The sequence below is a fragment of the Hipposideros armiger genome, unplaced genomic scaffold, assembly GCF_001890085.2.
Source record: "Hipposideros armiger isolate ML-2016 unplaced genomic scaffold, ASM189008v1 scaffold_386, whole genome shotgun sequence".
Taxonomy (NCBI): Eukaryota; Metazoa; Chordata; class Mammalia; order Chiroptera; family Hipposideridae; genus Hipposideros; species Hipposideros armiger.
In genome coordinates, this window is record NW_017731736.1 from 898,010 (window position 1) to 908,146 (window position 10,137).

A 10,137-nucleotide genomic window follows, 5' to 3' on the forward strand; every position below is an offset into this window, starting at 1 on the left:
GTGGTGGTGGTGGTGGTGTGTGTGTGTGTGTGTGTGTGCGCGCGCGCGCGCGCGAGGAGTGTGCACTAAAGCTGGGGGACCTTTAGTTGCCCAGGCAAAGATAGAATAATGTAAGATGATATGGCAAAGTAGAGCCAAACTTGAATCTTTCTGTTTTTATTATAAAACGTGTAAACCTCGAGCTCCCTAAAGTTAGGTGCCAATTACAGAACAAAACATATGTGCTACTTTTCAGTGTAATTCCACAAGAAAGGAATGCCAACCAAGCTCAAACTGCTTACTGTCATGGAAAGCTACAAATCAGAGCAACATTCCAGACCAAATACTTTAGATTACTGGGACATGTTTCTTTTGACTACTGTGGGATTCACAGAAATATTGGGTTGTTGGGAAAGTCATGATGTATTTTTGCATTGAAAAACATAGAAAAATACGTCATGACTTTCCCGATGACCCAATACACACACACACACACACACACACACACACACACACACACGTGTATATATATTATGTATATAGTATACATAATAGATAGTATATATAGGTATAAATATACTTTCATGAATGATAAAAAATTTACATCTTCCCAAAACACAAACGAAGAAAACAGCCATAGAAAAACGTGATAGAATCCTGAAATAAAGTCCCTTTTGAACATGTCATTTAACAAATATCCTAAAGGACCAGTATAAACATATTAATGCCAATTTACTTGAAAACCACAAGGATAAAGATTTTAAATGCAGGGCTGTGAAAACCCTAATCCTGTATGAAGTTCCTGTATGGAAAATCTGGTAAATATGCTTACTGCTCCAGTTATTGCCATGGGAAATAAAACCTAAAGCTGACATTCTCCCATATGGAAAACAATCAAAAGGTGGTTAGAAAATTTTTTGAAAAAAAGCAAGCAAGAAAGAAAAAAGCTGAAAGATGTTGGTGTGGCACGCACCTTCTGTATCATCGCGCATTTGCTCCACCAAATCTGTCAAATCCTCCCAAGAGTCTTTGCAAACGGCAAAAAGAAAGGAAAAGAAAGATAAAGTGTCATGCAAGCCAAGAAAGAAAAGTGCTATTAAAAACAAGGTTTCAAAAGGGATAATTGGAAGGGAGATTCCTAGAACTCTTTGCACTTAACCCAGAGATTAATAGTGAAAAGGGCTGGGAACACACCCAGGGAGGGATATGACACTAAGCAGAGGTATCAACTATATTAAATATGTTTCAAAGCTAAGATTAATAATTTCCAAGTTTCTAATAAAAGGAAACTAAGATTCATATCCCATAAAAAAGTAATGCAGATTTTTTTTCCACTGAAAATCAAGATTAGGTTCTTTGTATTCTAAGTGTACCCAATGTTGACCTCATTCAACATTTATTTTGTTCACTTCAGTGAAGCTCAAAAACATGTTGAACATTTTTTTAGAACCAGGATTAAATTCCTAACTTCCATCATCATCCCAAGGGAAGTCATTTTATAAACAGAGATAGGAGACCAGAGCAGTTGAGAGAAGGAACTCAAGAACTAGAGGCCTGGGCTCATGTCCCAGCTCCATCCCTTCCTGGCTGTGACCTTGGTCCAGGTAAGGTACTTCATCTCTTTTTCCTCAGCCAGTTTACTCATCTATAAAACAGGGAAAAGAACAGTACCTATCTCACAGTGCACATAGGTCCCAAATCCCTTATGTGAATATTTTATGGCTACATGTATTCTGAAATTCAGAATGTATACTTGATTTTACAAAAGTAAAATGGAACACCATGAGGCCTACAAACATGCGGAACTAGCAGGGCCTGGGGCAGCACTTCCCAATCAAGCACATTAATACTTTGGCAGGAAATAAATATTAAAATTAAATAGGATAAATAAAGATTATATAGAACCTCAAGTAAATTCAAGCCATGTTTTAGTACCAAATGAGTTCAGGCAAATTTATGAAAAATGCTTTTGGTTTTCAGAGTTTTGGATTTTGCAATTGTGGATCTGTATGTGTAAAGCACTTAGAAAGTGTCTCATATAAAGAAAGCACAATATAAGTGTTAGCTACTATTTTTTCTAGTAAATTAGTGTTAAAATACATTATATAGACATTTGCAAATGTAATTTTCAGGTATATTCCTGTGACAATGTTACAGATTTATATTTATATGTAGGGTTATAAATTCACAAGAATGTACTCTTTTAACTATTCAGTTTGCCCTACAGACTTGCTATGCAATCTTGTGAAAATCAGTAAGTAAATATTCTTATTTTACTCTTTATTTTCTTGAAGTAGAAATTATACTTGTCACATAATAAAATAAAAGTCTACCTTATTAAAGCAAAATAAAAAGATCCTCCAAGATTAGTGCAAAGAGCTCTAGAAAGCGAACTTCTAGGAATGGGTGGTAAGTACAATGATCTACTTCTCTGACATTCCTCTCAGCATGACACATCTAGAGCACTTTTCTGTTCCAACCAGATAGTTTCTGTTTTGGTTTTTTAAACAAAATTTAAAGTTATAAGTGTCAGAGCAATGGAATCAATTTAAAAGAGTCCTCCTCCCCTGAAAGATCAAAGATGTGTTTTCTCGTTTTGAAGTTTACCTTGGCATGCTTAGGATTTTATTGTAATAAAAAAATGGATACAATGCTGTTCTTTACAACCCCCAAAAAGGATTTATAAAATATTTTTTAAAAAGTGTGCCCTTTGGAATATGTTCAAATTATTAAAACAACAACAACAATAAAAGCATCTAATACATGAATCAAAGGGGTGGATGGTGGCATGGACAACTTTCTTTCCCAGAACATTTCATTTTTCAAGGGACAATACTTTGTTGCCTTAAACATGTTTTGCCTTGTTTAAAAAACTATATTAATTTTAATTTGTATCATTAAAACACATATTCACAAATTACACAGAGGAGTAATCTAAAGGCTTGCTAGTTGATACTAAAGAGAGGTCTGGATTAAAATGTTGCTACAGATAATGCATAATCTATCATTGTGCCAGATGTGTACTATAAATGTTAAAGCAAATAGTAAGGGGAAGCTTCCAAAGCTACTATGGTTAAACAGCTTCAGGTCCCACTCAAAACACTGACTCACAAGGAAAGGAATGTATAGTTTAAAAATGCCAAAGGGACTGTCACTGTGAGCGGTGTCATGAGACTGGTAACGAAACATCAGGACCACCACTCCACTCCAAATGCTTGGATTAAATGGTTACAAACGCTGCACCTAACAGACTCTATAATCTTACTTTTAAGATGCATGTGAACTGAGACATTCTTAAAAGTCAAGAGATAGTAGACAAGGTTGGAACCCAAATTAGACGCATAGCTTATTTGAGGTTTACTCTACTATTTCCTTGGTTATTATTCTGTTTCAGGTCTAAGAATGAATAAATCAGCAGACTAATATATGTAGCTTTGGAAATCTTCAACTAAATTATACTGCAAAATATTTGATCATACACTAAGTACATAATAACTCAATGACGACAACAGTGTGGTCTGGTAGAAGGGGCCCTGGCTTTGACATTGAGACAGACCTGGGGTGCGCGGCCACTGCTCTAGTTACTTCTTTTTTCTTTGGATGTGGGAACTGGCTGAAACTCCTTCCCTCCTTAGAAGCAGCACTTGAATAGGCTCAAGGTGCCTATCCATTGTTTATGTAAACATGTTTGTGAGATCTCGCTTCTTCCTGATATATTCTTTCTGCAGGAGTATTATTACTACAGACAACAGAGTTAGAGTCAAGTTTACAGACAATTGTAAACAAGTTACTATCTCTTCTTGAGGATAGTTGTCTTTTATTTAGAGTGCTACTTTTTAAAAGTTTATTATAGTTTCTTGGGGGAAAGCCTTCCTGAAGCCCCAATTACTGATCACAAATAACTTTTAAAGGACTGTTGTGAAAATAAAAGCTAACAAATTTAAAGTACTTAGCACATCATAGATACTCAGTCTATTTTACCTTTACAAGAAACCAGTGTGTGCCCCGTATTCTGATTTGGCTACAAACTGGATTCCTCTATTTGCCATAATTATTCAAAGAAAACAGAGGAGATGGTATTAAAAAAACAAAAGTATTAATACATACTGAACACAGGGGAAAAAAATAACTCAAACGTAAGTAGACCAAATGACAAATTGAACAGCTGAGGTGCTGTTAAACTAACAATAATATAATTAGTTTGGTAACATAATGATAAAAATTAACAAAGGAACCATCAAGCTATTGTAATTTCAAAGCATGATTAAGAAGTCCTGTTCTAATAAACCAGTAATTTAGTCCAAGGTCTGTCTTCTCCCCACAGTACAGTAACAACAAAAAACATCAGCAAAGAAATAAAAATGGTCCTGGAAAAAGTAACATTATTGTGCTTTTTTTTTTCTAAATTTTTTATTGGGGAACAGTGTGTTTTTCCAGGACCCATCAGCTCCAAGTCAAGTAGTTGTTTCAATCTAGTTGTGGAGGGCGCAGCTCAGCGGCCCATGCCGGGATTGAACCGGCAACCTTGGTGTTATAAGCACTGCGCTCTAACCACCTGAGCTAACCGGCCACCCACCTTGTTGTGGTTTATAATAAGAAATACATATTTGGTCTTCATTCCCAGTCCCTGACAAAGGGCTCCAGAAACCCTTGTACATTTTTAAGTGATAAGAGCAGTAGGAGCATCGTTTCTTCTAATGAGGCAAGTCTAGTGAGCTCCTAATGGGAGCTGGTCTCCAGAAAGCCTGAGCCACAGTGAGGAGCTCGGAATCTTCAGCTCTGCCCCCTAATTCTACAGAGAGGGGTGAGGGGTGGAATCGGAGTTTCTAATCGATCATGCCTAAGTGAGGAAGCCTCCATAAAAATCTCAATAGCACAGGTTGAGATTTTCAGGTTGGTGAACCCATCTACGGTACACACTGGGAGGGTGACGTATCCTAACTCCATGGGGACAGAAGCTCCTTCACTTGGGACCCTCTCAGACATAGCCCTATATATCTCTTTATCTGGCTGTTTATCTGCATCCTTTAGCATATCCTTTAATAAACTGGCAAATGTAAATATTTCCCTGAGCTCTGTGAGTTGTTCTATCAAATAATCAAAATCAAGGGGGAAAATGTCATGCGAAGCTCCGATTTGTAGCCAAATTGGACAAAAGTTGTAACCTGGGGACCTACTACTTTCGATTGGCATTTGAAGTGAGTGTGTGTGTGTGTGTGTGTGGCGGGGGCACTCTCATGGAACTGAGGCCTTAACCTGTGGGATCAGAGGCTATCTCCAGATATACAGAGTCATAAATTTAATATTTACTGAGCATGCATGGTGAGCAAAGGAATTTACTAAGGCAGTTCATACAGTAGTTTGTATAGACATTCCAAAGATGAAATATCCATAGACACTGTCTTTAAGAACTAAGCATCTAAAACACAAGGTCAAAAGGGATTGGTATTAGAAAGTTGAGAGAAGATAAAATAGATTCCTAAGTCAGGTGAGCAGATAAAGTAGATTCCTAAGTCAGGTGAGCAGCCAGGGAGGCCAGGGCCTGATGGTGAGGGGATGAGGAAAAGGGTGCCTCCCCCTATTGATAGGCCTTTTGCCTTCTTGCCTGAATGGCTGCTATGGCAGGGGACATCTCTGATACACCTCAACTGGGAAGCTGCTGCCCACAAGACTAGACACTGTGGGATTCTCAGATGAAACAGTACTTCTCATACATACCCTAAGTTTTACAGCTCTAGGAGAAAGAAAAGAGAAATCCCAGCAGTCTTTTCATCCCAGAAAGCAAACTCTAGTAATCTTAGAAAAGCATGTAATTTCTCATTGTACATTAACAGTAAAACTCATCTTCTTCTGCTTAGGACATCGTCACTAGCTTAAAGAAAAACCCCCAAAAAAACCAGTATCATGCAATTTACAGCTGCTGAATCAACTGCTCTAAAAAACTGTAACTGTTTCCTTTGGAAAGTATAGATTTTAATAGTGTGAGAAATCACAATCAAGTGCAGCAGCAAAAGACAAAAATGAGTTGCAAAGAAGTAGCCAATATGCAAGTTCATGATACCATGCTATTAATTTTTATTTTTTGTTCACGGCAGCTTGGAAATATGCATTAAAAAATTAAGATATATATATTTCTATTTGACCCAGAAATTCCACTTCTGAAAATGAAAATTGGTAAAATGTTCAAGTTATAAACATAATGATGTACCAAAACTATCTGTGGTGCATCTGTAGGGAGTCAAAGAAATTATGGCAAATTCAAACAACTGAAGACATTAAATGAGGTGATACAGATTTCTATTTACTGATGTGGAAAGATACTGCAGAGGAAAAAAGGTATGTTACACAACACAGGTATGGTATGATTTTACATGTATAAAATTGTGTGAGCTTGTAGGTGAACTCTGTGTGTATATATTAAAAAAGGAAAATCTGGTGATTAATCTGATCAGTGGTTATTGATAGGTATTAGCATTTTAGATGAATTATACTATTTTGTATTTTCTACTTTTCTGTATTCTATAATGCTTACAATTTTTCTATAACTAGAAAAATAAAGTTTTCATATATATGGTATTGTTATATATATAAATATGTATGTCATATATATATATATATATATATATATAAAACAACACCAAATATATTTTCTAAAAGAACTCTATTATTTTCACTACACTGACATGTACATTTTATTTGGGGAATATTTATTTATGATGAAAAATCAATAATTATTTAGGGGCCATTTGGCAACAAGTCTGTTTCACTGTTCCTCCATAGTTATGCTTCCAAGCTCATCAAATCCTTCTACGTGTTGTCTAGAAAAGTTCAAATACCAAAAATTGCAAGGGAACAGATTTTAGTATTTACACCCCTGTACTCAAAAGTACTTCGTAGCAGTCAGTCAATTGGTGAGGGGTTGGAGGAACCAAAATGGAAAATTGTACCCCACTACACTCTCTACCACCACCCCCCAAAAAGGGGACATCAACAAAAAGAAACAAAACAAAACAATACAGAACTACAACTGAAGAGCAGAGAATTGTGTCCATTCTCTCGAATGACAGCACTTGCTCTCTTTCCAGCCAGGTCTCATAGGCACCTGGCCTAGGAATCGACAACTTGAATTCCAATCTGAGTTCCATCACTGAGCAGTAGTTATCTAATTCTGATACAGCGTTTACCTCATGAAAATGATACATATGTCAGTGATTAATTTAGGACAAATGACCTTTTGGTGTTGGAAGCTGATAATCCAAAGAGTTAACATGAACTCTATTAGGAAAGGCACAAATTAAAGATTACAGTAAAAGCTCTGTTCTAAGAAAGATCCAGAAAGGGCTCACCAATAGAGAGGAAAGACAATACGGCACTGTGATTAAAGGCAGTGCACTAAAGTGGACAGTAGTGCAGGAGTGTTAAGGGATTGGGAAAAAAGTGAAAGTAAACCTGAAACGGGAAGGAGAAAGCTGATTTTAGGGAGAGCATGCTACAGTCAGCCTAGAGGCATCATGTAGCTCTTGTAAGACTTAAATACAGACTGGGGTGCAAATGAAACTCTGCTAATATCTCCTCCCAGTTTAGGATTTTACAAAAATCCCAGACTGGGTAAAACTTACCTTGAAAGGCTGTCTAGCCAGGCTATTCCCAGAGAAGAGCAACGAGTTGGGATGAACTATGTCCAAAGAACTTTGCCCGGTAGGTGTCTGAGATAGTATAAAAAGCTACCACCTTCTCGCTTTGAGAAGTTCACAAAGACCGCCTTGTGCACGTAATGTAATCACCCAGAGAACCTGATAATGTAAATCTGAGGCTAACCGGGCGGAGCAACAAATGTTCCAGTAATTTCACCAAGGGCAGATGACAAAAGGAGGCATGCCATACAGAAAGCAAAGAACAACAACATGATTCTGTGGGGGGGAAAAAACAACAACAAAAGAATCCTAACAACTCAGGTGTTCTTTACTGAACACTTAGGGAGGGAATAACTCAAATACTGTACCGAACGCACTAAGTGCAGGCACTGTGGGTTGCCCCGAACACTATGCGCAGCATTTAGACTGCTCTGAAATCAAAGCATGGCAGTAAGTAAACACAGGTCTGTGACCTGGAAAAATCCAAAATGTCGACTACAAATAGACAAAAATTATATTGGAAACTGAATCCAAAGCAGTGGCTCCACTTTTAAGCGACTGCTCTGGTTCATGGCTGTGTGAAACTCTGTCACGAATGGTATTTAATAAATGTGAGTCAGATGAGTGGATGATTGCATACCTGTAGTTTTCATAAAGCTTTTTTCTTAAAAAAAATAGCATTTTTTCTGATTATATATTAATATATGCTCTTGTAGAATATTTGAAAGACATAAAGAAGTTTGAAAAATATCACAAAAATCACCTGTAGTTCCACTGTCCAGAAATAATCACTTTTTACATTTTTGGTACATTTCCTTTTACTTGCGTGTATGTATACCTACATTTATAACAAATTGTGATCATAGTGTACACGACTTAATTATATTCTAAACAATACCCTATGCCGTTATTCTTCCATAACACCATTTTTAGTGCTCATTGTACAGATGTTCTACAATTTATTGAACAATTTTCCTGTTAGGTTATTAAAGTTGCTTTTAAGGCTTTGCTACAATAAATCACCATACTATGATAAATATACACATGCAAACTTTTTCTCTATCTCTCTGATTATTTTCTTAGGATAGATGTCTGATATAATCACTGGGAATTAATTTTTTTAAGGTTCTCGATTCACACTGATAAAGTGATTTCCAAAAAGGCTGTACCATTGTAATACTCTGCTAGCAGAGCCCCTGCCTGAGTCTTCTCATACTTTTCATCAGCACTACATATTATTCATGGATATTTTAAACAGTAAATTATATTGTAATTTATGTAAACTTCTATTTTCTAAATAAGACACAGTTAGTCTGGAATATAACAAATGATTAAAAAAGAAATAAAAAATTAAAAATCTAGAAACCATAAATTGTGTGCAATGGAGGGAAGGTATTCCAATAATCTTTTATTTTAAAATGCATTATTTTCTAGGGTTATGGGGCATTAATGAGTTCACTTAAAGTGTGCTGGATATCTATCATACACAATACACAGCGCTGTGAGGCCTTCTGAAGGATGCAAAAGAGGAACCACATGGATTAAAATACATAAATAAGTCACGGGAGAGTGAGTACAAGTGCATTCAATCAAGTGACACACAGTACCCAATGATTCAGGAGATGAGGGTGTTGGATTATTAGAGAAGGCCTTGTGGACGAAGGGAGTCACGGGTCCTTTCCCTTTCCTGATTTAATGTCAACATGAGCAATCTCAAGAGGGAACAGTGTAACAAGAATAATCAGGGTTTTGGCGAAGTGCAGAAACAACAGCCCGGCTGGAATAGGTAAGTACTGAAAAAGAGTTTGAAAAAACACTGGATAAGTAAGATCACCTAAAGAAGGGCAGAGGAATGCTTGGCTAAAGAGTAAGAATTCAATGTATAATAGCTGCTATTTCAAACAATCCATAATTATGAACACTACTGCTATGACAACAGCTTTTCATATCATTTTGTACATCTGTTTAAGCAATACTTTAAGTGCTCACTTCAGCAGCACATATACTAAAATTGTAATGATACAGAGAAGATTAGCATGGCCCCTGTGCAAGGATGACACGCAAATTCATGAAGCGCTCCATATTTTTTAATCATATGATCATATCAATAGATGCAGGAAAAGCATTTGACAAAATCCAGCAGCCATTTATGATAAAAACTCTTAGCAGGGTGGGAATAGTGGGATCATATCTCAACATAATAAAGGCCATATATGATAAGCCCACAGCAAACATCGTACTCAATGGGGAAAGGCTAAAAGCTTTCCCCTTAAGATCAGGAACAACAAGGCTGCCCACTTTCACCACTTCTGTTCAACATAGTTCTGGAAGTTCTAGCCACAGCAATCAGACAAGAAAATGAAATAAAAGGCATCCAAGTTGGAAAGGAGGAAGTAAAATTGTCATTATATGCAGATGACATGATACTATATAGAGAGAATCCCAAAGATTCCACCAAAAAACTGTTAGAACTGATAAATGAATTTAGTAATGTAGCAGGATACAAAATTAATATTCAGAAATC

At 36.6% G+C, this 10,137-nt stretch overlaps 1 protein-coding gene and 1 non-coding gene across 2 annotated transcripts in view; both read right to left on the reverse strand.

Annotated features, from left to right (window-relative positions):
- The window catches only part of RUFY3 (RUN and FYVE domain containing 3), a 79,810-nt gene that overhangs the window by 45,858 nt on the left and 23,815 nt on the right, over positions 1–10,137 (reverse strand). The window contains exon 2 of the mRNA XM_019663196.1: positions 953–1,006. Coding sequence (XP_019518741.1) covers positions 953–1,006 — 54 coding nt within the window. The remainder of the gene's footprint in view (positions 1–952; positions 1,007–10,137) is intronic.
- TRNAI-UAU (transfer RNA isoleucine (anticodon UAU)) lies at positions 4,476–4,549 on the reverse strand. The gene has a single exon. It is a non-coding gene; the product is annotated as a tRNA-Ile (tRNA).